This window comes from Erinaceus europaeus, chromosome X (genome assembly GCF_950295315.1).
Source record: "Erinaceus europaeus chromosome X, mEriEur2.1, whole genome shotgun sequence".
NCBI classification, from domain to species: Eukaryota; Metazoa; Chordata; class Mammalia; order Eulipotyphla; family Erinaceidae; genus Erinaceus; species Erinaceus europaeus.
In genome coordinates this window covers 2,422,354-2,448,423 of record NC_080185.1, presented here as the reverse complement: position 1 = coordinate 2,448,423, position 26,070 = coordinate 2,422,354, and the positions used below count along the sequence as shown (strand labels likewise).

Genomic DNA, 26,070 nt, shown 5'->3' with positions numbered 1-26,070 from the left:
ATTATTGACCCTTAGTATGATGTATGATCTGAAACTGTTATCTCTCATTCATTAGAATGCCTTTTGTTTTGGTGAGAGCTATTTCATTATGCAGAAGTGTTTCCGTTTGATATAGTCCTATTTGTCCATTGTTGCTTTTTCCCCCTTGCTGCAGGGTTGAATAGCCAAAGCTATCTCTAAGGCCTATGTTATGTCAAAGAGTAGATTGCCTACATTTTCTTCTATGTATTCATATATTATATTCAAATCTTTAATCTATTTTGAATTTTCCATGTGTGCATTGTGTTAGTAAAGTTATTCTATTCTTTTTTTTTTAATTGTCACCACAGTTATCATTGGAGCTCTGTGTCTGCCTGACAAATCTACCATTCCAGGTAGCCATTTTTTCTTTTTCTTTTTCTTTTTCTTTTTCTTTTTCTTTGATAGGACAGAGAGAAATTGAGAGGGAAGAGAGGGAAAGAGAGAAAAAGAAACACCTGCAGGCCTGATTCACCACTCTTGAAGCTCCCTCTGCAGATGGGGATCAGGGGCCTGAACCCGGGTCCTTGCACATGGTAATGTGTACACTCAACCAGGTCTACTACCACTAGGCCTATCACTTTATTTTGTATGATATTCTTTGAATTTCTTAATGGGCTAAAATGTTCATGTGATGCTGGGAAATGTACCCAGAGCAGCAAACACGGATGTTGTTTGAAGTTGCTTTGTAACTCATTGTTTAGGTTTTATATATTGTTTCTTTTTCAGATGATCAGGTAGATAGATAGACAGACAGACAGGACAGACATCACCAAAGTTTCCTTCAATGTGGCAGTGGCCAGGCTTGAACCTGGGTTGTGTACATGGCAAGGCAACATACTGTGAAAGTGAGCTTTTTCACCAGTTCTAGACCTTATATGAGACACACACAGAGAGAGAGAGAGAGAGAGAGAGAGGGAGGACACTAAGTAGCACTCCACAACTCACAACTCATGGGGTTTTCTTGTGGCTCTCCATAGTGTTGAGGGTTAACTTGAACAATTTACCCACACTGGCACAACATATGAAGGCTGACCACACACGAGAAATTTCTGGTTTTGTATTCTCATGTCTTGTTTTCATGATAGTATACATTTTCTACTGTATACTTCTTTTCTGTCTCTCATTCTCATGACCTGCTTTTACAACGTATATTTAACCAGGCAGAACACCAAGGAAAACTTTCATCATCTCCAAAGAAGTGGATCCCCAATCACGGTACAGATACCTTGCAAAATAAATCAGAAATAGACACGGGAAATACCACTGTGAAGCAACTATAAGATCCTATATGAACACCACGTTTTCTCTCTCTTGACAGTTGACTTCTCTCTGCCTTCTGTACCTCCCTTGTCACTGTATTTCTAGTGTTTATGCCTCTACTCCTTTCCATGCTTTGGTTGTTGTAAATTCTTTTGCAGCGCCTGCACCAACAGCCTTATCTTTGCATGTCCGCCCACACCACCCTGTCACATAGGCAACACCAATTTTGAAGGGATCTTCCATTCTCCACCTGTACTGTTGACTTGTTTGTTGTAAATGATGTCTATTTGTGGGGGCTTATTGCTGAGCTCTCCCCATTGCTTGTCTCAAGCACTTATGCAGGTAGAGGAAGTACTGGAAGACCAAGAAGGAGTTTTGATGGTACGATGGACAAGGGCCTGGGGCTGTCATGACTTTCAGTGAATTTCTTCCGAAAACAAACTAGTAATAGGTCTTCATTGTTCGTTATTGTGAATAGGTAAGACCAGTAGGAGTGCGTGTGTGTGAGCCTCTGACTATTATCCTCCTGTTTTAAAATTTGATTTTAGCATATCAACTGTGTCATGCTAAACAGTTCCTATAGGTCAAGCACTAAGAATTATTATTCTTGCCCAAGACAGTTCATCATTTTAGCTGACCCTATGTCTCGCCAGTCGTGCTGAGCGTCCTGTTCCTTTAGGGCCACCTACGAAGTGAAGAATAGGTGTGGAAAGTTCACAGTTTACAACAATAAAGCACTAGTTCTTATTAAAGGAGTGAATGATCGGTATGTTTTGAAATATTTAAGTAATTCAGTAGACATTATCAGAGAAAATCAAATAAGAAGCTAGTGGCAATCATAGCAGCCAGTGGTGCCTCAGCCTGAATCTCATTCCTCTCAACCCTAAAGTACTCTGGTTCAGATACAAAACAGGAGCACACAGACTCTGAGTGCCACTTCGGAAAGGAGGAAAGAGGAGAACTGGAGAAAAACCCAATAAGTGATGTCAGAAGGATAAAATCCACCACCATCACTCCACTGTTTCTCTTGCCAAGGCAAGAAATTATGAGTGAAAATACATAGCAATGATTATTAAATTAGCAATGCAACAGTAGCTAGAACACAAAATCAACAACCTCAAAATGTTTCTGAAAACCTGTGTTTATTGCAGCACTAGCCACACTAGCCATGATATAGAAACAACCCGAGTGACCAAGGACAGAGGAGCAGATACAGAAGCTATGGTCTAGATTCTCCACGGAATAATACTCCATCATGACAGAGAGATGAGCTCTTTTCTTTTGCTACATGACAGAAGTGGAACTGGAGGAATTTTGTACTAAGTGAAATGAGTTGAAAGAAGAAAGACAATATCAGATGCTCTTGCTCATAAGTAAGATGCGAAGAAATTATGCCAGGGAATATAAAGGGCAGGACATGTACAAGTCTGAGCCTACTACCAGCATAGCTGAGGTCATTAAGACAGAAGAAGAGACTTGAGGCAGGATCATGGGACTTTGGTGGTGGGTGAGGTAGGATGGCACATATCTTGGGGATAAGTTAAACTGTTCTCAGGACAATAACAGTCTTGTAAAACAGCATTTCTTCAAAATTAAAAACAAAAAGAAATATCTAGAATGTATAACTGATTCCAGGAAGCTGAACAAAGCCAGATTATTCTAGGAAGCAGAATAATCTTTGTTCTTGCCTCAAAAATTATCTTCTATTGGAGTACTACCTCATATAATAGACATCTATTTTACCCAGGAGAAAAGTATGCCTGAAATAACTTAATAAAGCCTAAGAGGGAAATAGGGTAGCACTCTGCTCAATACTACATTTTATTTCTCATTGAAATAATGCGTTATTTTATCTATTCAGTGGTACCTAGGTAACCATTTGAATCACTAGAACTACTTAAATGATAATTGCTTTGTAAAGTGACTGAACGAACACAGGAAGTTGAAAAGCATATTGTAACCAACTCTAAATACCTGTGTCTTTTAGTATTATTGGGCTATTGTTATGGCTATGACAATTAGAGTTACCTAGGTAAGATTTAAAGAAAGAAACTTCAATAACAACAGAATGACTAGCAAGGGTCAGGGCCAACAAGGCACAGGCTTCTTAACATGAATTTCTCATCTGTAGTCAGTGAGGCCACTCATTACCTCACAAGCCCACCAAACAACATGTACTTCACATTGCAATAATGAGTGCATTCTGCTAAGAAAATATGCCAGCATGGCAACAAACAAAAAAACCCAAACAAACAAACAAACAAAAAAGCCAAACATTATTTTTCATTCAAAGCTCTCATTTCCTATAGGAATGAAGAGTTTTATTTGAGATATCTCTAGGTATCCAGAAAGATATTTGCAATTGGGAATCAGATATGAGTAAGGAAATATTTGACAATAGAACATCAGCAAAGGAAGTGACAGGATCATGCATAGAAAGAGACACAAGTATTACAGCAAAACACAACACAACACACACACACACACCAGTAGACCACTAAGCACTAGTTGAGGACACACACAAAGAGACTACTTAAAATAGAACTTGGTGGGGATATCAGTTCATCAGAGAGGTCCATGGTTGGTGGGCTGTGTGCAAACAGAGGGAGGAAAGGCCCCACCCAGGAGGTGACAGGCCAGGGACGGGCATCTCCATCCTCAGACAGGGTGGCATCAGCTCCTGTCCGCCAGCTGCTGTCCTGGCGTGGGCCTGCAGCAGGAGGAGAGGAGAACTGCAGGAACAGACACCCGCAGGACTGCAACACATATGCGCACCTCGCCTGGAGGCAGGGCCTCACCCATCACGCAGGCGTGAGGCTGGCCAATCGCCATCAAGCAGGCGTGAGGCTGGCCAATCGCCATCAAGCAGGTGTGAGGCTGGCCAAAAGTCATCACGCAGGCGTGAGGCTGGCCAACCGCCATCACACAGGCATGAGGCTGGCCAATCGCCATCAAGCAGGCGTGAGGCTGGCCAATCGCCATCAAGCAGGCGTGAGGCTGGCCAACCGCCATCAAGCAGGCGTGAGGCTGGCCAATCGCCATCAAGCAGGTGTGAGGCTGGCTAACCGCCATCACACAGGCGTGAGGCTGGCCAACCGCCATCACGCAGGCACGAGGCTGGCCAATCGGCCAGTCGGCGTGGGTTCCGCTCAGTGGGAGTCGTGGGATTCGAGGCGTCGCCTGCCGTGCTGGTGCTCAGAGAGGCCTACTCTTGGTAGGAGGGCCTCATGGCAGGCCGAGGGCCGAGGATGGCGTGGGGGCCACACAGCTGGGCTGGAGGGCCGGAAGGGACGGGGCGGGGGCTCAGCGGGCTCCGCGGAACTTGTGGTGTCCTCAGGCCAGTGGGGGGCGCGATGGGGCGGCGCTGGGCCCAGAGAGGCTGTGGGGACCGGCAGGGAGGGAGGGGGAGGGCAGCCAGGGCCTGCGGCGACTAGGGGAGCAGCCGGGGGCCGCGGGGTCTGAGAGACCACTCAAGCCAGTCAGGGGTTTGGGGTGACTTGGGCACCCACCGCGAGGCCCCGGGGTATCTTGGAGGCGAGCAGAGTGGCCTGGGGTGACTTGGGGACCAGCGGGGGGCTGGGGTGACTTAGGGACCAGTTTCCGGGACCCTGGGGTGTCTTGGGGACCACTCGCGAGGCCCCGGGGTATCTTGGGGCCCAACCAGAGGGTCCGGGGAGTCCTGGGGACCGGCCAGGATGTCCGGGGTGTTGGCGGGCCTGGCCGGGGAGCGGGGGCAGGGGATCTTGGGGACAGTCCGCGGTACGCGCGCGGCATCTTGGGAACCAGCCGAGGGGCCTGGCTTTGCTTTGGGGACCATCCCTGGCTGCTAGGGACAGTCCCCGACGACCTCTGATCCTGGGCCTTGTCTCCAGGCTTCCCTGTACCCTCCCGCCAAACGGGCCCCACCCAGCGCAGGGCCTGCCAGGAGGGGAGAACCCCGGCTGCCAGGGTCCGGATGCCCCCGGGGAGGGACTGGCGTGCCGTGGTCCCATCACCCGCGACCCCTGGGCACCGAGCGGCAGCACCCGTGTCGCCGAGCCCTGGGGGCCAGGTTGTGGCAGAGGCAGCCACCCCCGTGTTCCTGGGCAGCTGGGGTCCTTGCTCCGCGGTGCAGGGCTGGGGCGTGGGGGGAGCCAGTGTCACCTTGGCCCCGCCCGTCACCCGCGTGGAGACCAAGGACACGTGGCTGCTGGCCTGCCCCCAGGCCCACCCTGCCCGCTGACCCTCCAGCCCACCCTGCCCGCTGACCACCCAGCCCACCCTGCCCGCTGACCCCCCAGCCCACCCTGCCCGCTGACCCCCCAGCCCACCCTGCCCGCTGACCACCCAGCCCGCACTGCCCACTGCCCACCCTGCCCACTGACCCATTTGCCCATCCTACCTGCTGACCACCTTGCTTACTCCGTCCTCTGCCCACCCTGTCGGATGACCGCCCTGCGCAAACCTGCCCACTGCCCACCCTGCCCACCCTGCCTGCTCACCAACTTGCCCACCCTGCCCGCTGACCACCCTGCCGCCTGCCCAACATGCCCGCTGTTCACCTAGCCCGCTCTGCCCACTGCCCACCCTGCCCATCTTGCCTGCTGCCCATCCTTCCCACTGACCACCTTGCCCACTCTGCCCTCTGACCACCTTGCTCATCCTGCTTGCTGCCCGCCCTGTCCACCCTGCCTGCTGCCAGATGTGCCCACCCTGCCCACTGACCACTCTGCCCACTGACCACCTTGCGTACCCTGCCTGCTGCCCACCCTGCCCGCTGACCACCTTGCCCACCCCGCCGTTGCCCTCTCTGAAGTTGCCCACCCTGCCCACTGACCCTGACTCCTGTGTTCTCCCCTGCGCAGGCAGGGTCTGCACTCTGGACGCACCTGACATGGACGCACCCTCCAGCTCAGGGAGGAAGCGCCTCGCCTCTCTCCCTACTGCCACCATCCCCTCCAAGAAGGCCCTGAAAGAGGCCAATGTCTTGCTCATCTCTGACAGTGAGGCAGGAGAGCCAAGCAGTTCCAGCGCCCCAGCCCATGCTTCCAAAGGTACCTTCTCTGGTTCCCGGGGAGGGAGGAGCCAGGCAGCCAGGATGGGGGCAGGATGGTACTTGGGCCCAGGGACCCCCCTCCCCTCTGCCTTCTGGGCCTGAGTTCTGAGGCTCAGCTGACTTTCTGTGGTCTGAGCCAGGAAAGGCTTCTGCAGAGGCAGCTCCGCTCCTGGGGCCTGCTCCCTGGGCTGCTCTCAGCTCAGAACATGCTCCCCAGTTCTGGGTCCACCTTCTGCTGGCAGGCAGGAGGGCTGTCCTCCACAGTGAGTGAACTTGTCAGGGGTGCTGGCCCAAGGAACATGCCTCACCCCAAAGGATCCTCTGCTCCCTCCCCAATCTGTTATTCAGGAGTTAATGGTTTACATAAAACCTGTTGACATAGAGATATAACTTTCTTCCCCTAATACGTTTTTGCAAATCACTGTCACCCCACACTTAGATCATTTTCTACTATCCCCTAAACTGTCACCCCTAGTTCCCTCTCTTTTTATTTACCCCCCCCCCATTTCTCTTTCCCAGAGTCCCTTGCCTTGGAGCAATACACCAAACCCAGTCCAAGTTTCACTTTGTATTTTCCCTTTCTGCCTTATTTCTTACATTCTTCTGATTAGGGAGATCTTCCTATATTCATCCTTCTCTCTTTTGGTTATCTCACTTCACACGAGGCTCCTTCAAGCTCTAAGATGAGGTGAAGAAGGTGACTTTATCATTCTTAACAGCTGAGTAGTATTCCCTTCTATACTTAGACCACACTTTCTTAGTTACTCATATGTTGTTGTATACCTGCATTGTTTCTAGGTTTTGGCCATTACAACTTGTGCTTCTGTGAACATAGGTATACATATAATAGATCTTTATATCCGTGTGTTTGATTTCTTTGGATATATCCCCAGGAGAGGGATTTCTGGGTCATAGGGCGGGTCTATTTTTAGCCTTCTGAGAGTTCTCCAGACTCTTCTCCACAGGGGTTGGACAATTTTGTATTCCCACCACAGTGTAAAAGGAATCCTTTAAATCCACACCTCTCCTACATTTGTTGTTTTTATCCTTTCTGATGTATGTCATTTCACCGGCCTTTCCCATTGTTTCTATTTGCATGTTTCTATTTCTCTCTGACAATCATTAACTTGAAACACTTTTTCATATGTTGTTGGCCCTGTGGATCTCTTGTTTTGGTGAAGATTCTGTCCATATCCTCTTCCTACTTCTGTATTGGGTCATTTTGTTATTGGTGGTGAGTTTGGTAAGCTATTTATATATTTTGTTTATTAACCTCTTGTCTGACATATGGCATATAAAAATCTTTTCCCATTACATAAAGATACTCTTTCTTTTGGTGGTGGTTCCTTTTGCCATGCAATTTTTTCAGTTAGTATATTTTTGTTTTCCTTGAGATTGCACTTAAGTCTTCCCCATAACAAAAGTCCAGGTGTTGTTTCAATAGATGCCAAGAAAGCCTGACAAGATGCAACATTCTTTTATGATAAAATGCTAAAAAATGAGAATGGATAGAAAATTCCCAAATCTAAGTGATTCTATGTACAGTAAACCTACAGCCAACATTTTTAACTCTTCCATTTTTATTTCTATTTAGGATACAGTCTGGCAGCTGATGACCAAGAGGGAGTATGTTCTGAAGTAGAAATTGATCCAGACTTGCGGTAATGTGTTTATAATAAGTATCACCTTCAGATCAAGTGGTCAGGGGTCATGTATCATGTGCTCTGTGAAACCCTGACAAAAGGCATTTCCTCCCAAACAAATGTCATCTGCTCTGTATTCTTATTTTGCAATGTTTGATTCTTCACAGGTGTCAAGTCCAGGAGATTGTGCAAGGATTTAGAGGTACACTTTTGGTGACATTCATCATTAGAGAAAATTGTTTTTTTTTTAACCTCATTCATGATTGAAATTGTTAATGACTGAAATATGAGACTGACTTTAGGGCCTTGGTCACATGTAAGACTTGCAGAAATATTTAGTGTTTCTTCTACACGTTTCCTTTTCTACACGTTGGTTTCCAGTATGGAACCTGAAAATGCACTAGCACTTGTGAGGCAGGAAGGAGACTTTATTTTATGCACTTGTGTATGGCACGTTTTGTGCACAGCAGTGAAGAGAAAGGGGTTCTACCTCCTTTGTCCACAGACTGTGTGTTGTGTCAAGATTCAGTTTTATTATTAAGGCTATCTTTCTGCTTCCAAATGTTGGTTTTTTTCTCTGGAAAAAGGTAAAATAGAGTCTTTTTAAATAATTACTTTTAAAAAATTATAAACTGTGTCATGGGAAACTAAAGACAACTCCCCTAGATAGTGACAGGTGTATAATCAAATCCCCAGTTCCATAGATTATTCTGTCAGAAGTCTCTGTGTTAGGGGAGAAAGTTAGAGACTATCTGTGGCTCTTTACAGGGATCATGCTTACAAGGCAGTATGTTTTCAAAGCTGTCCTATTTGGTGGTGACAAAGTGCTGATTTGTGAGTTCTCCAATAAATCACGTACAGCTACCTCGATTTGCATGTGTGAATATGTTACTGCAATGGACAGCCTTTGTAACTGCTGAAGAATACTTGAGTGTTAAGTGAATGCAGGCTTTGTCGAGCTTTATTGGAAAAATTCAAGATTTATGAAATTCAACACTTAGAGAGAAAAATATTATAAAGAACTTCCAGGAAATACATGAAATGTTTTTAACTTGTTCAAAGTAGAATTCTTTTTTTTTTCATGCCTTCTGGAACCTTTATTTTATTTTTTTATTGGAGGGACTAGTTGTTTTACAGCCAACAGTAAAATACAGTAGTTTGTGCATGTGTAACATTTCTCATTTTCTGTATAACACTCTGACCCCCCCCCACACACACCTACATCCTCCTCCGCCATCATGTTCCAGGACTTGAACACAACACCCACCCCAGAGTCCTTGACTTTGATGCGACCCACCAAACCCAGTCAGAGAAGAATTCTTGTTCCCAGGATCTTTGTTTCTTTAAGTAAAATTTTGTGAATGAGAAACATCAGTGCCAACATAACATGACAGATAATTTACTTAGTGTGCAGAAGAGTTGCTTTTCTCCTTTTGAGGGATAGTTCAAATAATTCTTGTGTGCATTTATATAGTAGCTTCTAGTATGAATTCTACATCTAACTATGTCCCTTGCATGTGAAGATATCTGATAAATATATCAATATTGGTCTTTTGACAGTTTTTCAGAGGAAATTAAAATACCTCTCTAGACCCTTTTTTATTATCTTTATTTGGTTATTGGGTAGAGATAGGCAGAAATTGAGAGGACTGGGGAGATAGAGAGGGAGAGAGACAGAGAGACACCTGCAGTGCTGCTTTACCACTCGTGAAGCTTTCCCCCTGCAGGTGGGGGCTGGGGGACTGAACTCAGGTCCTTGTGCGCTCAACCAGGTGCAAGACCACCCAACCTCTCCATTTTGTATCTTGTGTGCTTTCCTGTGGCACCACTGTCCAGCCTATGCACACTTATTCACTTGAAACATTAGAATAGGGATAATAGTATTGGAATTTTGTAAGAACAAAAGTGAGAAAATCTTGCTTTTTGAAATTGTGCTGATTTCTGTTCATGGCCTAGTTTTGAACTCAGCCCCCACTGCAGTGAAGGAAGCTTTGCTGCTGTAGTAGCTTTTCCTATCTTTCTTTCTCTTTGACCAGTGAAGCCCTGTTGACAACAACTACAAAATAAAAGTGTTGCTTGTATTATCAATTTTAAATGTTCCTGCATATTGTTGAAACAATGTTCCCTATACTGATTTGAATAGATGGTAAATATATATATTTCTGTTTTGAACATAGCTGACATCAAACAGGCTATTGTTGCAAGGAGAAGAAGAATTGAAAAAGCTACAGAACCTGTCATCAAGGCCGCTAGTAAAAAAATTGATCATATTTGGGTAACACAACATGAACACAGGTAAAGTTGCTCAAATTTTGTTTAGCAGTGTCAGTATTTGTATTCGTTAGTGCAGATGACGTCAGAAAAATACTACTGCATGTCCTTGCTGGTGATAAGTATATTTTACTTAATGTTTCTCTTAAGTACAAACCATACCTTCTTTAGTTCTATAACCCCACTCCTTACCAGAACTGAGATATATTTCCTAGAGACCAGATTCATCTTTTCTAATAGCAAGTGATTTTTCTTTCTATGAAATGAACTATATGCAGTTGAGCTCCCAAAGAGCTGGCTATAAGGTAAAAGTCTTAAAACATTCACATGGTAGTGAAGTGTATTAATCATGTAGAAAGGATCCCCTTGAATTATACATATTCTGTTTAATAGCTAAATAGTGCTCATTGCTCTTTTTTGCAAAGTCAGTGCTTCAGATAGGAAAATTTAAACAGAATGTTTTGTTTACCACAGTATCTTCTATGATAGACGGGTAGATGATTCATGCTGAATCTACTTGTATGAGAACCTTAAGTTAGTCTTTATATTTATTTAATATAGAGACAAAGAGAAAGGTCAGGTTGACAGCTATAGCATTGCTTCAGTGTTCCTGAACTGTCTCCCAGGTGAGGACTTGAGGCTTGAATCTGGGTCCTTGCATACTATAGCAGGCATGCTTTACTGGGGGGGGGCACTGCCCAGCCCCCAAGAACCTCAAGTGACTGAGTTAGACGGATGAAAAGTTAGCTGCTCTCAGAAAAAAAAAAATTGGGGGGGGGGCATTCACTAACTGTTTAGTAGTTTTCCAGAGCTAAAATGTGTTAAGATGTGTTTGATATTATTTACAATCAGCACTTAGAAATAATAGTCTGCTGTTAAACCGTCCTGCTTCACAAAAGAATATGCTAGCTGTCTTTATGATATTACTACCTTCTTCTCACAGTTTGCAGATATTTACTAAGTGGGACTGTGAATATATTTTTTGTTTTATAGGCAGAATCTTCATCTCAAATTTTCTCGGCAGTTTCTGGCTTTGTTTCAGGAATGGGATGATGATGAAAAGAAATTCCAGGAACAAGAAGAAAAACTAGTTGTTGGTATCAGTCTTAGCTTTAGCAGAGATTAATTGTATAACTATTTCATCAAAGTCTCCAGTAACAAGAGCTCATGTGAAAACTGAGAAAAGGCAGAATCCATAAGCCTGGGGCCTGGCTGCAGTGCAGCTAGTTGAACACGCGTGATAATGTGCAAGGGTTTGGGTTCAAGCCCCAGTACCCACTTTCAGGGAGAAATCTTCACAAGTGGGGAAGCAGTACTGCAGTGCTCTCGCACTCCCCCATCTGTCTATCTCCCCTTTCCCCTTGAATTCTCTTAGTCTCTATTCAACAAACAAATAAAATACCTTTTAAAGAATCCATGAGCCCAAATGGACAAAGATATGTGGATTGCTGGGATGCTCATTGTTCTGTGTAGACTTCTTCTTAAAAATAAAAAAAAAAAGATGTAAGTGAAAGAGAGAGGGAGAGAACCAGAGCATTACCCTGGCACACGTGACGCTAGGTCTGGAGCTCAGGACGTCATGTTTGAGAGGCGGGCACTATAGCCACTGCATCACCTCCTAGACCGCTAGGTAACTTCTGTTTGCTCAGTGAAGTACTGAGTTCATCAGTGCAGTCAGGGTACTGGAGGAGGGCCTGCTTTTTTTTTTTTTTTCAACTTTCTTACCACCCTCAACTCTATTGATTTAATACTGGTTTACAGTACTATAAGACTTTAGGTGTATAGTTTCACAGCTGGTGTGTGTGTGTGTGTGTGTGTGTGTGTGTGTGTGTGTGTGTGTGTGTGTGTGTGTGATTCACTGCTCCTACCACTAAAGCTCCTGTATCAGAAAACCCTGCCCATCTCCTCTCTCTTTGAGGGGCTGCCTTTGGAGGGCAGTGAGTAAGGCCCAGAGTTGTTTCCTGAGAGTGGGTTGCACTGGGGGACTGTCACTGCCAAGCAGCATTAGTGCCTGGCTTAGGTGAGTGTCAGTGTGAATTTGAAGTGAGCCCAGTCTGCAAGGAGTGGCAGAGCAGTTGCAGAGGTAAGTGTCCGGGACTGGGCTTAGGCACACAGCTTGACAGCATGAGAAGGGGACAAGGAATATATACTGGGGCACAGTGGAGTGATTGGCCAAGGCATATAGTTCCAGAAGGAGAAGAGAGAGGTCATGCTGGGCATTGGAAAGTCACAGGGCCAATGGATGTCAGTCCTGGCAGGAGACTGAGCAGCTATAAGAAAGTCAGTGCACTAATGTAAGGAGACAATGGTGTAATGTTGGGGGAATGAGGAACAGTATATTGATTGACAGCCTGGACTGGAATCATGTTGGGGATTCTGGTTCTTTGAGTACTAGCAGTGAAGAAAGTGGAAAATTCTTTATCTTGGTTTCTCAGTTTCTTTATCTGTAAGTGGCACATAATAAGAGTATTTCATAGAGCTGTTTTTAGGATTACATGAGTTCATACATACTAAGTTTATTTCTAATAGTTAATGACAATACCTGATGCAGAGTTCCTCTTGCCTCTGCTATTATTATGAAGATGCTCTAGCTTGTTGGAATCATATATTCCAGGGCGTGACTGTGTAAGTGAATGACAAAATTCAGCAGAAGGCCAAATTATAATTGGTGATTAGGTCAAGAAACAAAAAAGTGATCACTGTTAGAATGTTACTAATATCTGTGTTAATGAAAATGAGCAAGAATGAAGTATTATGAGCATTTTTCACCAAGATTATTGCCTCTGTAATTACTTCTTTTTAATGAAAAAGTCATGGATTTAGAAACTAGCAAGTAGTACACATTTTGAACATTGGTATGAAATATAATTTGGGGGGCTGGGTGGTGGCGCACCTGGTTAAGTGCACATGTTATAGTGCACAAGGACCCTTGTCTGAGCCTCTGGTCCCCACCTGAACTGGTAAAAAAACTTCACAAGCGGTGAAGCAATGCTGCAGGTGTCTCTCTGTCTCTCTCCCTATCTGGCCTGCCCCTCTTGATTTCTGGCTTTTTCTATCCAACAAGTAAAATAAAGATAATAAAAAAATAAAGAAATAGAATTTTATACTCACTGAGTAACAGGTAGGATTATTATTGTTATTAATGAACATTATTGTCTAAATTTTATAATAAATTTTTAGAATAGGAAATATTGATATGGGTATTTCTTTTAGTTACTAAAAATCACATTTGCTAAAAATAATTTAACCACATTTCATCACTGGTTTCTTTTATACTTTAGAATGATTTTCATGAACAACGAAAGAATCTTCAACAAGCTGTTGCTATTCAGAATAGGACCCTGAAAAAAATGAAGGCATTATATGAGCAATTCTCAAAGGTCAGTCATATCTGGTAACTCAGTACGTTGATATGAGATATTAGATACTCATACAATAGACAGTTGCTTTCTATCCACGCTTGTGGGAAAAAAAATATTTGTTAGTATATTTTTGAGTTGTTGACCATTTTCCATTTGAAATTGCTCACCTGGATTTAGGTTTATTGATAAGGTGACTTTTAGGGCTCATTAATAATTCTTGGAGAGTCACTGATAACACAGTTGTAAATAGACACTTTGACTTAGAAAAAATATATAGAGAGAATTGGTACTTTAGTAACACTTTATAATATTTTAATAAAGTCATTTTTATCAGTCAGAAATAAATCTTGGAAAGATAAGTCTAAAAATCATATCTAGACATCCTTTGCTTGTTTTCTATTCAGGTTATACTGAGTAGGAAGTAGTAGTTGTAATAACTACCTCTAAAATGTAGTATATCAGTGTTTACAACAAGTTTGCTTTTAGATATTAGTCACTAAAACAACCTAAATGCACTCTTAAAAATGAGAAGTTCTAAACATGCACAGAGTATAAAACACAGAGGAACACTGAAGGTGAGAATTGAGAATTACTTGCCACTGTGTTTGCTCATGAGGAAATTGTCCTCAGTGAACATGAAGTAGATATGTGCTTATTTAGCAAGTAATAGAATCCTGGACATGACAGTTTTGACTATTCACTGTTGTAGAGAACTTTAGTGGTGGGTGAAGTGTTGAGGAATTATACAGATGCTGTCTCTGCCCTCAGGTTTTGCCACTTCCTGCGACATTCTCGCAGTGCCCTTTTCAACCAATCCTGTCCTGACACGTCACTCCTGGCTGTTGCCAAATAAAGCCCTCCCCACTTCCTCGTTCTCTCTCTCTCTCTCTCTTGCCCGGTGGTGAGGTAGCAGGGATGGCCATTTTCGGCTGACTCCACGTGGCCTGAGCCACCATGTTTGATACGTAATAAAGATCTGTGTACCCCATTTGCTCCGGATCTCCTCTCTCTCTTCTCCACAGCACAGCCCGACAGTGAAGTATGGACTAAATTTTTATATTCTTGTAAATGGGCCTTAAAACAGTAAAAAACTTTTTATGGTCACTGAGTGTCAGCACTTGGGAGGAGTTTAGCCCCCATGTCCACTTGGTCGATTCCAAATTATATTCCTCCATGAGGATCATTTCTGGAACCATCCGTTCCACCCCGGTTCCATGGCTGCCAGTTCTTAGCAACATCGCCCCACCAGATATTCGTCCAGATGCGGCATCATCTAAGTTCATTTCCCACGTCTACGCTCAACCGGACCTGCCAATATACGCGGATATCTTCGCCCACCCTGTCCAACGCTTGACGTCTCGTCACCCAATCTGGTCCCCTATGCCTACACTGAACTTCTCTGTTCCAGTCTCTTGGAAACAGAGTTGGCAGTCAGCTGAGGTCAAGAACAAACACCTCATCACAGACCCCTGCAAGCGTCAAACTGGCTTTGACCTAGCACGTTATGACTGGGCCCTCCTCAATCGCTATCGAACAGGCCATGGCCGGTGCGCCGCTATGTTCCATCGCTGGGGAGCCAGAGATGACCCGAACTGCCCCTACGGCTCCAGACAGACTATGTCCCACATAGTCAACGACTGCCACCTCTCCAGATTCAAAGGAGGTCTCGAAACTTTACATCAGGCTCAACCTGACGCTGTTGACTGGCTACGGAAGAAGGGCAAACACTAGAAGAAGAAGGAGGAGTTTAGCCTTGTCTGGAACCTGGCCCTCATCCTTCCACCCTGCTGCTGCTGCTGCCAGGTCCTGCAGCTTTGGCCTGTGCGGTGCTCAGTTCAGGTCCTTCTGGGAAGCCCCACACCCCAGTGCTTACCACTGAGCTACCTCAAGGGGGGGGTCTAACTTCTGTCCATAGCAAGACCCCTGGGTGGCTTCTCTCTCAGTTGTGTCTTCCCCCCACCTGTCCTCAGTGGTTCCTTTCTCAGAACCAGCTCAGCAGTGCTTCCTTGCTTTGGTTATGCGGCTCTGCTAGAATAACGCCATTGCCTTACTGCTTTGCCCTTGACCTCTGGGTGTCTTATGCTTTTGCCAGCCAACTCACAGCTACTCCTGTATTTCAGTACATGGACACAGCACCTCTCTCTTTTAAATTACAGAGTGTTTGAATGCTTTCTTTAAAAAGCTTTTAAAGCTTTATTTTTACTTTACACCCAGCTAGGCCAGCAAACATCCCCCCACCCCACCTTGGAGCCCCTGTTCCACACCCAGCACTCTGTGTTGTTTTCACTTCAGTGGCTCTTACTGATATTTTTGCTGTTGCTGTTGTTGTTGTTTTGGTTTGGTTTTTTTGCCTTCCTAGTTACTGCTGGGACTCCGTGCTGGCACTACAAATCCATGGCTCTTGGAGGCCAGTTTTTCCATTTTTTACAGGATAAAGCAGAGAGAATTGAGAGAGGAGAGGAAGATAGAGAGAGAGGCAGAGAAACACAGACACCAGCAGATCGGCTTTACCACATGCAGTGTGACCTCACTGCAGATGGGGAATTGGGCTCAAACAGATATCTTTGTGCTGGTCCTTGAGCTTTCTACTATGTGCACTAAACCTGGTGTGCTACTGCCTGGAACCCAAATGGTTTTTATTCTCACTGGAAAGGATATCATGAATTATTTTTGGCACTTTCACAACACTTAAAGAATACTCTTTTGATGTGTGTGTGTGTGTGTGTGTGTGTGTGTGTGTGTGTGTGGTGAATCACTAGTTCTCTCTGCATTTTTTTAAAGAATATAGTAAAAAATTTTAACTTAAGTCTGTTTTTCAGACTTACTATTTTACCTGCCAGATCATTTTATTCTCTCCAGTACAATACAATCACGTTATACTGACTAAGAGTAATAAAACTCCCTTTTATTCTTGGCATTATTCTTTTTTTAAATGTTTATTTTATTTATTTATTCCCTTTGTTGCCCTTGCTGTTTTTTATTGTTATAGTTATTATTGTTGTTGTCATTGTTGGATAGGACAGAGAGAAATGGAGAGAGGAGGGGAGGACAGAGAGGAGGAAAGAAAGATAGACACCTGCAGACCTGCTTCACCGCCTGTGAAGCGACTCCCCTGCAGGTGGGGAGCCGGGGGCTCAAACTGGGATCCTTATGCCGGTCCTTGTGCTTTGCGCCACCTGCGCTTAACCCTCTGCTCTACAGCCCAATTCCCCACTATTATTCTTCTTAATTCACATTCAGGGTTAACTTTTTTCCCATTCATTCAGATAGACAGATAGGGGAGACTCGACATAGCACTGTAGATTCTCCTGTGTCATGGTATACCTAAGTGGTCTGTTGTTTGAGCCTGGGTCTGGCCCATGGCAACGCAATGTGCCCTATCTGGTAAGCCATCACTCAAGCCCCTTTTAAAATCCTCTCTCTCCCCACCTCTATCTCTCTCTCCCCCCTATATATAGTTGGTTGTTTCTTTTATTTTTTCTTCTTATTATTTTCCTTCTTTCCTGCTCAAAGCTGTAAATGAATGCTACCACTGTTCTGGGTTGATATATGTATAGAGAGAGGGAGAGAGGAGAGACATGTAGATACCACAAATCTGCTCCATTGTAGCTTAAGTGAGGTCAGACAGAAAGAGCAGGATGAGTTTAGGATGATCTCACTAGTAGACAGAAGTTGAAAACTAAGAACAGAAGAGAAAACTCTAAGCAGAAAGTTGACTGGAATTAGTGTATTGCACCAAAGTAAAAGACTGTGGGGTGGGAGGTGGGGGGAGGGTTCAGGTCCTGAAGAATGATGGCAAAGGAGAACCTAGTTAGGGTTGAATTATTATTTTTTTAATATTTATTTATTGCCTTTTGTTGCCCTTGTTGCTTTTTACTGTTATAGTTGTTACTGATGTCATTGTTGTTGGATAGGACAGAGAGAAATGGAGAGAGGAGGGGAAGACAGAGAAGGGGAGAGAAAGACACCTGCAGACCTGCTTCATCACTTGTTAAGTGACTCCCCTACAGGTGGGGAGCCAGGGGCTCGAACCGGGATCCTTACGCCAGTTCCTTGCCCTTGGCGCCACATGCACTTAACCCGCTGTGCTACCACCTGACTCCCAGGGTCGAATTATTATCTGGAAAAATGAGAAATGTTATGTATGCATAAACTATTGTATTTTACTATCGATTATAACCACTAATCCCCCAATAAAGAAATTTTAAAAAAACCCTTTCACTTGCTGCCTACAGACCTTAAGGGGAGATTTTTTTTTTTTTGCTTCACATTGGCCTAATTGTGTTAAATAAAGTTCACTACTTTGAATCTCAGTAAACAATACCAACAATAATTTGCTAAACACAGTGCTTACAATCTGTCTTAAAATGTGTCACTGGTAGAATGAATTCCTTGCCTGTGTGAGACTGTGGGTTCAATCTGGGCACCAAAGAAATGGGAGGGTAGTGTTCAGGTCTCTCTTAGTAACCTTCTTACAATAAAATGTAGAAACAAAGAAAAATATGTGATAAACTCCTCTTATTTGAGCATTTTGATGTCTGTGTCTTATTTTTATTTTATTTGGATGGATAGTAAATACTGGCTTTGTGCTAAGCGAGATTGCTACTTCTGCAATTTAAGTGCTTCTACTCACATGGACAATGTGAAATAAGAAATGTTGGTTCATGACTGAGCTGGACTTTCTGTTCCAGAAACTGGTGAAGCTGGAAAAGGAACATGAAGGTTGTTTTACTGAACATGGTGAAGTGAAGCAACAAATAAATGAGTGGAAGAAAAACATTGTCACTCAAGCTGTAAGTAACATGCATTTCAAGTGAGGGGCTGTTGTGTGTGTGTGTGTGTGTGTGTGTGTGTGTGCGTGCGTGCGCGCACACATGTGCATGCGTGTGTGACGGAGAGTGAAGAGTGTGAGCGTTTTCTGGTGCCTTAATTGACCAGCATGGGCACGACAGCTACCTAACATGCAGATGTTTCACCTTCCCTTTCCTGAAACAGCAAGAGCAAGAGCTGGGAATTATTCAGAAGTCTCTCAATTCCCTCTTGTTCTGATGACTTTGAAGAAGGCTCTGGCACTCCAGATATATGGTACACATAACGGCGTTAGATTAGCTTCACTCAAGGACATGCCTGTGGTTTATCAGTCCTAGTTGACACCAGTTTGTGCTGCTCATCATAGTTTGTTTGTTAGTAAGGGACCCTCTTCTTTCAATACTTCTGTAAGAACTGACCAGCTTATGACTCGCAGAAATACCCACGTTACGAAATGTAGACACCTTTCAGCCAGTTCCTGGTTCTATGACATTTGTACCTGACGTTGCCAATGAATGTCACCAATAAAGATGGTTAATTTAAAGTTTGGCCTCAGTGACTCTTGATCAGATGATGGAACAAGGTTTGGAGTTTGCGTTGTTCGGTGATGGGCTTAAAGTCTGTGTCATCTGTGCATCTTTTAACATTGATTCACTGTGATCTGCAGCCCATTACAAAGAAAAATGGTTTCAAAATTAAAACGTAAAAATATTGAGAGGGGTTGAATATTGTTTTAATAGCCTGGACTTCTGAAACTAACTCAGAGCATAGAGATACCGAAAAGAATTTGATTCAGAGCACAGGAGGGATCAGCCTGTCCATTTTGTATTCTTTTCTGAGTCCTTGAAAGTGCTTTCATGTATCATTCCAAAATACTCCCATTTTGAGGCGAGGTGAGACTATCTTCTGTATTCTTGTTTAACTTTTTCACACGGCCATACATCCCTCCCCTTTTGTTGAACGGGTACCCAGCTCTCTGAAAACAAGCTAGTATGGAGTCTCTTTCCAGCTTTAGGAATTTATAGGGAAGGGAGCCGGTTGGTGGCACACCTGGTTGAGTGCACATGTTCCAATGCGCAGCTACCCAGGTTTGAGCCCCTAGTTCCCATCTGCAGGAGGAAAGCTTCAGAAGTGGTGAAGCTGGGCTGCAGGTATCTGTCTCTCTCCCTCTCTACCAACCCCTTCCCTCAATGTCTGACTGTCTCTATCCAATAAAAAAAGACAATAAAAAATAAAAAAGAAGTTATAGGGAATAAGTGAATTTTCCAACATTTGGACAAGTTAGATTATTCCATTTTACATTTAATTAGAGAACTTTCCTTCTAAGAATAACCATGTAATCTACAGACATACACACAAGCATAAGGGGACAGAGACAGGCACTGGGGAAAGGTAGAGAGAGAGGAGATATGTAAATATGTATACACACATATATATTTGCATATATATACACAAACATACAGACATGACCGGAGAGATACAGCATATATAGAAGACTAACCATACTATATGTATGTGTGTATATATGGATATATGCCAGAAATGTGATGATATGATTTTCTATGTAAAAATACATCCTTACTTTTCAAACTACTTTGATAAATATTGAGACATATAAACATAGCATATAAACAGAGGCATTAACATATATAAATAGATGGACAGACAGGTAGAAAAAGATGCTACATAGATACATACATACATACATACATACATACATACATACATACAGTGTGCACAGTGGCTTGGCACTAGAGCCCAGAATCTAAGCGTTGCCCTGGGAATACAGAGCTCAGTGTGCTCAGAACCCAACCCCACAGCAGCACTTCACCACGACCCTTATTGTCCCTGGTCACGGGAGTCATGTTCTGCACAGTGCCCATCTGTCCCACCAGGCTCTCAGTGCTGATCTGTCAAGCACAGATCCTGGGGTGAGGGACCATGAGGCGTGAGTACATGGGGGCGGGGTGGTGGGGCATGTGGTTAAGCACACATATCACCATGTGCAAGGATCTGGGTTTGAGGCCCGGGCTCCAAACCTGTAGAGAGGACTACTTGCTGAACGGTGCAGTGTTTCTTCAGGTGGCTATCATTCTTTCATCCTCCCTCCCTCCAATCCCTTCTCATTTTGTTTCGGTCCTGTCCTATACAAATAAAGTAGAAAAATGAAAAAATGAAAAAAACAATAATAATAATGGAAAACAGAAAAATCATCCTCTAGAAGTCTAGGATTTCTAGTGCTAGCACCAAGTCCCAGGAATAATTTTTGGCAATTGAAAAAATTTGAAAAACGAATGACTACATGGGGACAGAACTCTGTCCCATAAGGCACAATAGCCATGGAGGTGCTTGGTCCCCAACAGTGAGAATGGATGTGATGTCCCGATACTGCACTGGCTGAGAACACCTCACACATGGTGGGTAAAGTCTAGCTCAGTGACACAACCCTTAAGACACAGCTGACAGCGGCAACAAAGACCTGCCTGCCGTTTCTGAAGAAAGCCCAAGAATCTGTTAGTTTATTCAGAGAATTAGCAATAAACGAAACCCATCAGCTGGAAGGATGTCCTCCCTGAGGAAATGACTCTGTATTTGAAGGGAAGCGATGCTGGTCAGTGGAGCAGGGATTGGCATTCCCTGGTGTGCGACCCCGTGTGTCCTCCCTGGCCTCAGCCTCACCCCTCGAGCACAGGGAGGCAGGAGAAGGACTTTAGGACTCAATGGAAAAGTCACACAGCTGACGATAGGGAAACTGAGGCTGAAATCGACACCTTTCAGAGTCTCTGATCTGAAGAGATGCACCAGCTGGGAGGTGGTGGGTGTGGGCACCCCTGCCCTCTCCACTCAGAGCCCCTTGGCTTGGCTGCAGAGAGCATGGTGTGACAGAACCGTCTGCATTCTATAAGTGAGTGGGGCTGCTTGTGGCAGGGTCCCCACCAGGCTGTGGGTCCTGGCCAGTGCCCGGGGAGTGAGAGACGGGGGCTTTCCCGAACTGTTGGTTACCCCAGGAGAGAAGAGTCTGGCTCCACTGCCCCACACATCAGCCAACACCACCTCAGGTTGGGGGGGGGTGGACTTCAGCTCAGTGTGGTGCTGGCATTACAGAGATGGGGAGCTCAGAGGCAAGAAGCCGAGACTGGCACCAGCACCCACTCTGCAGTCAGCCTGACGACTGAGACCCTGCGAGACTCCCCCACAACGGATGGACTTCACTAGGGGCAGCGGCGCCCAGGGAGGAGAGAGGGCAGTAAGTGCATGAGCAGCATCCTGGCACCCAATCTTGGCATCTGGGTGTCCTCATGGGCATTGGGGGCTCAGTGCCCTGAGAGTCTGCCCACGGTGAGGCTGAAGCCTGTGTCCAGTCCCTGCTATCCAGCCACACCTCACCTCCAATGCCCAGCTGTCAATCACAGAGCCAGGGTTTGGAGGATGCCAGCCTGAGCAAGGAGCCTGCGTGCAGGTGCCCAGGCCTGGCTCAGTCTTGCTGCATGCAGATGGGCGGAGAGGACAGGCACCCGACCCAGGGGACACAGGTACCTGGCTGAAGGGCTGGTGCTAGAGGGGAGTGCTCAGCTGGCCCCCACGCCAAGGACCCTGGCCACCCTCTCTTTTCCCCTCCAGTCCACCCTGAGACTCCAGGGCGCCAGAGCTTAGTCCCTGGTAAGTGAGAAGGGAACTCCCACTTCTTTCATTCACGCGCGCACTTTCATTCATGCTCACTAGCAGGGCGTGTGGCTGAGTGACAAGGAGCCCAGCTCTGACATCTGATGATGCAGCACTGGGTCCAGGCTCCAGGGGAGAGCGTTTTGATGACATGCTGGTTTCCATGGTGACAGGGGCAGCCTTCTGCTGGCAGCAGAGCCTTTTGCCAGGCACCCTCGCAGACAGACACCGGAGCTGGAGTTACTAGAAACAGTGGACCAGGCTCCCACTGTCCTGTGAGTGACTGTGACTGTGTGTCTGTGCTTCCCGCGCAGGCCGGCAATGGGGCGCGCAGCCTGGTCACCCGAGTGACTAGGGACAGCGGCTGCTCTGGGGTCTGCGTGGCAGGGGCCAGCGGCCGCCTCAGCCCCTTAGAGCTACGGGTGACACCTGTGGAAGTCCTGTCCCTGGCTCCTTCCAGCAGAGGGCCCCATCCTTCTCAGGGCGCCTGCACCCAGGACCCTTCAGCCAGCGGGGCCCCGGCACCTGCACCCCACGGGCAGTGAGGCCAGGCAGTTGGAGGCAGAGAAGCGCTGTGTGGAGGCTGGAGGCAGATGAGCCTGAGGCAGCCGGGCACTGGGCCTGGCACTCAGCCAGCCCCTGGCCCGGGCACCAGCACCCACTCAAGAGAGTCGGCTAATGTCCTCAGGGCACCCTGAGCCCGCAGGGGGTGGCTACGGCCTTGAGCGTGGGGCCCCTCTCCCCTCTGGCTGCCCTGCTCGGGGCTGGGCCTGTGACAGTGCACTGCCCTCTGTGACCAGATCCAGGAGCGGCAGAGCTGGACAGGACACGCTACTGAGTGGGAGGACGCCTCAGACTGTGAGAGGATCAGAGGAGCAGCTTCCAGCAGGGGAGCCACAGCCTTTGCTCCTGTTGCACACGTCCCAGGTAGGTGGCACCCCCAGTGCTCAGACCCGGCTTCCCTCTGTGCCCTGCGCCTTGGGCAGTGAGGGTGCAGAGGACTCCCACAGGTGAGCAGGGACCCGGAAGGGGACAAAGGACTGTGCCTCCCTCTGATATTTCCTGGGACTTGTGACTTGTGGCTTCATAGCAGCAGAACAGGGACTGTGGTTTCACAGGAAAGGGGACAGTGGTGTGAGTCTTCATAGGGACAGGGGCAGGAACTTGTGTTTTCGTGGGTAAAGAGACCAGGGACTTGAGGTTTCATAAGATCTGAACAGGGGTCATGTTTCATCAAGACAGAGAGTGACATGTGACTTCATAGAGCAGAGAGAAGACTCTGTCCTCCGCAGGAACAGGTACAGTAAGTAAGGTTCCCCTGGAACTGGGAGAGGGCCTGTGTGCTCACTGAGACAGGGACAGGGGCTGTGACTGTGACTTCGTAATGACAGGGACATGGGGTGTGTGAATTCACAGGAATAGACAGGTGCTGTGGCATCACGGGAAAGGGCAGAACTGTGGCTTCACAGATGGTGGAGCACTGCATTGTCCTCGGGAGCACCAGGGACAGCTCGGCGTGGGGGGCTCCATGGACGCTGGGGCCCTGCAGGGTCCTCGGGACAGCTCCAGGGAAGCTCCATTTATGTGGAGCACTGCACTTGTGTCTCTCTTCTCTTTGGTCTTGCTTATTCTCCCTCTCTCTCTCTCTCCCCCCCTCCCCCCCCCCCTCTCTCTCTCTCTCTCTCTCTCTCACAAGAAAGTCAGCGCTGCCAAAAGGGATTCTTTCCCCAAAGCCTGAGTGTTCATTTCCGCAATGAAAGCTCATCGTTACCACGTTCTTCTCAGTGGAAGAGCAAGTGGAAGTGAGCAAAAGCCAATTGAGGAAAGAAACACTGAGGACAGCCTGGGGGAGCTGTCATGCGTGAAGCATGGGGGGTGGGGGCCACGTCATCGCTTCTCCCTCCACCTGTGACTGTCACCCCTGCTGCTCTGTGTGCACTCCAGTGCTCCCTGCACAGCCTGGGCCCCTGGGTGCTGCCCAGCTCTCTGGGGTGGGAGGAACTGAGCAGTGTGCTGGACGTGAGGGCAGCATCCCCAGTGTGGGAAAGGGGCATCACCGGTCTACCCTGTCTGTCTCTGCCTAGCACACACCCTCACTGTGAGTGTGGGGACCAGACGTAGCCCAGGGCCTCCTGGAGGCCGGAATATGGAGGCTCAGTGTTCTCTCCCTTGCAATCCAGAGCCTGCCTCAGCTTTCTCGGTGTTGTTGAGAGAGCTACTTCTGGGAGCTCAGAGCAGGTCTGGTGATCCTCACCTGCGTGGCTCTGTCGTGCACCCCAGTCCAGGCATGCTGGTGGCCTCTCTCTCACTGTCTCTTCCAGGTGTGTGTGTGTTTGTGTGTGTGTGTGTGTGTGTGTGTGTGTGTGAATTCGTAGGGACAGGGTAAGCTAGAGAAGGGGGCAGGGAGGGAAGGAAGTAGGGAGAGACAGACAGAGAGAGAGATCATAGGAGAATATTGACAGCAGGAGGTTCAGCAGGGATATGAGGGGACACTGTGTGTGTGTCAGCATAGCAATAGTGAGCACACTGACTTTACTGGTTTTGTGTGTGTGTCTGTGTGAACGGGTTGAGTCTGTGTGGGTGTGTGATTCTGTGTGTGTATGTGTAAGTCTGTCTCTGCATGAGCCTATGAGAGTGTGAGTCTGAGTGTGGGTGTGATTCTGTGTGTGCGTGGACTGAGTGTGTGTGTGTGTGTGTGTGTGTGAGAGAGAGAGAGAGAGAGAGAGAGAGAGAGAGAGAGAGAGAGAGAGCCTGTGTGGGTATGAGGCAGTTTATGTGTCTGAACCTGTGTGTGAGTGTGAGTCAGTGTATCCATATGTGTGTGTCTGTCAGTTTGTGTCTGTGTGTGTGAGACAGTGTGTGATGTCTGTGTGTATGTGTGAGAGCCTGTGTTTCTGTCTATGATTCTTGTAAGCACCTGTATCTGTATGTGTGTGTGTGTGTGTGTGTGTGTGTGTGTGTGTGTGTGTGTGTGCATGTATCTGTGAGTCTGTCTGTGTGAGTCCCTAAGAGTAGATATGAGTCTGTTTGACCCCATGTCTGTGTGTTTGTGTCTGTGAGCCTGTGTCTCCGTGGTGTGTATGTGAGGCCATGTATCCTGTGTGTATCCGGTGTGTCTGCCATGAGCACTGGGCTGCGAGGAGCCTCAGGCTGGGGGGGCAGGTTGGAGGTGGGCACTGTGTTTGTGTGCAGGGCTGGCAGGTCCTGCTGCAGGGACACTGCGGTGGTGAGTCACCATCTCCTCCTGTTCCCGTGCTCACATGACACCTCAGCCTTGAGAGCTGTCCGCTGGGGGCCTAAAGCAGGGGCAGCAGTGTGGAGGAATCTTCATGCCCCAGGACAACCAGTGCTGGGCCCTCTGATACGGGCCTGCCGTCCAGGACCCGAGCCTGGGTTGAGGGTTCTGGGGGAGCGGACCACCACACATGCCCCTTCCTGTCACGGGTCCCCATTGGGAATCGTGTTTCATGAAGCCACAAGTGCCAAGGAAGCCCCATTGCACAGAGAGACCCACTGCCTGACTGGGAGGTGGCCCTGTCCCCGTGAAGGCAGGGGTCCCAGGTGTCGTGTGCGTGTGAGTGTGGGTACCCCACTCAGCCACCCACAGAGAGGGCACCGTGTGCCTTGTGGGCCTGGTCACTCACAAAACCCACTCGTGCTCTATACCACAAAGAGGTATTCTGCTGCAGGCCCAGAAGCCCCTGGGGTTATTCCTGCAGTCTCTCTCTCTCTCTCTCTCTCTCTCACACACACACACACACACAAACACAGACACACACACACACAGAAACACACACACAAAGACACATTCATGGACAGACACACAAACACAGATAAACACAAAGAGAGACAGATACACTCAGACACAAAGATACAGACACAAATACACACACAGACACAACAACAGATATACACATAGACACATTCATAGAGACACACAGATACAAAAACACAGGCACACAGAGACCAAAAAACAGAGACACAAACAAATACACAGATACACCTA

At 46.7% G+C, this 26,070-nt stretch overlaps 1 protein-coding gene across 1 annotated transcript; it reads left to right on the top strand.

The window, feature by feature from the left end:
* Nucleotides 1-3,858: 3,858 nt before the first annotated feature.
* Nucleotides 3,859-18,945, top strand: LOC132535910 (uncharacterized). Its single transcript, XM_060183447.1, has 9 exons — nucleotides 3,859-4,495; nucleotides 6,126-6,314; nucleotides 7,911-7,977; nucleotides 8,127-8,161; nucleotides 10,137-10,254; nucleotides 11,224-11,323; nucleotides 13,512-13,610; nucleotides 18,284-18,385; nucleotides 18,588-18,945. The coding sequence occupies exons 1-9, from the start codon at nucleotides 3,859-3,861 to the stop codon at nucleotides 18,639-18,641; spliced, it is 1,401 nt and encodes a 466-aa protein (XP_060039430.1). The 3' UTR covers nucleotides 18,642-18,945.
* Nucleotides 18,946-26,070: the final 7,125 nt, after the last annotated feature.

Excerpts from the sequence above, each read along its gene's own strand:
- LOC132535910 (XM_060183447.1), top strand. The coding sequence starts at position 3,859 with ATGGTTGGTGGGCTGTGTGCAAACAGAGGGAGGAAAGGCCCCACCCAG. Across the intron at positions 11,324-13,511 it reads AACAAGAAGAAAAACTAGTT|AATGATTTTCATGAACAACG; the intron begins GTTGGTATCAGT and ends TTTATACTTTAG. Across the intron at positions 18,386-18,587 it reads AAAACATTGTCACTCAAGCT|CAAGAGCAAGAGCTGGGAAT; the intron begins GTAAGTAACATG and ends TTCCTGAAACAG.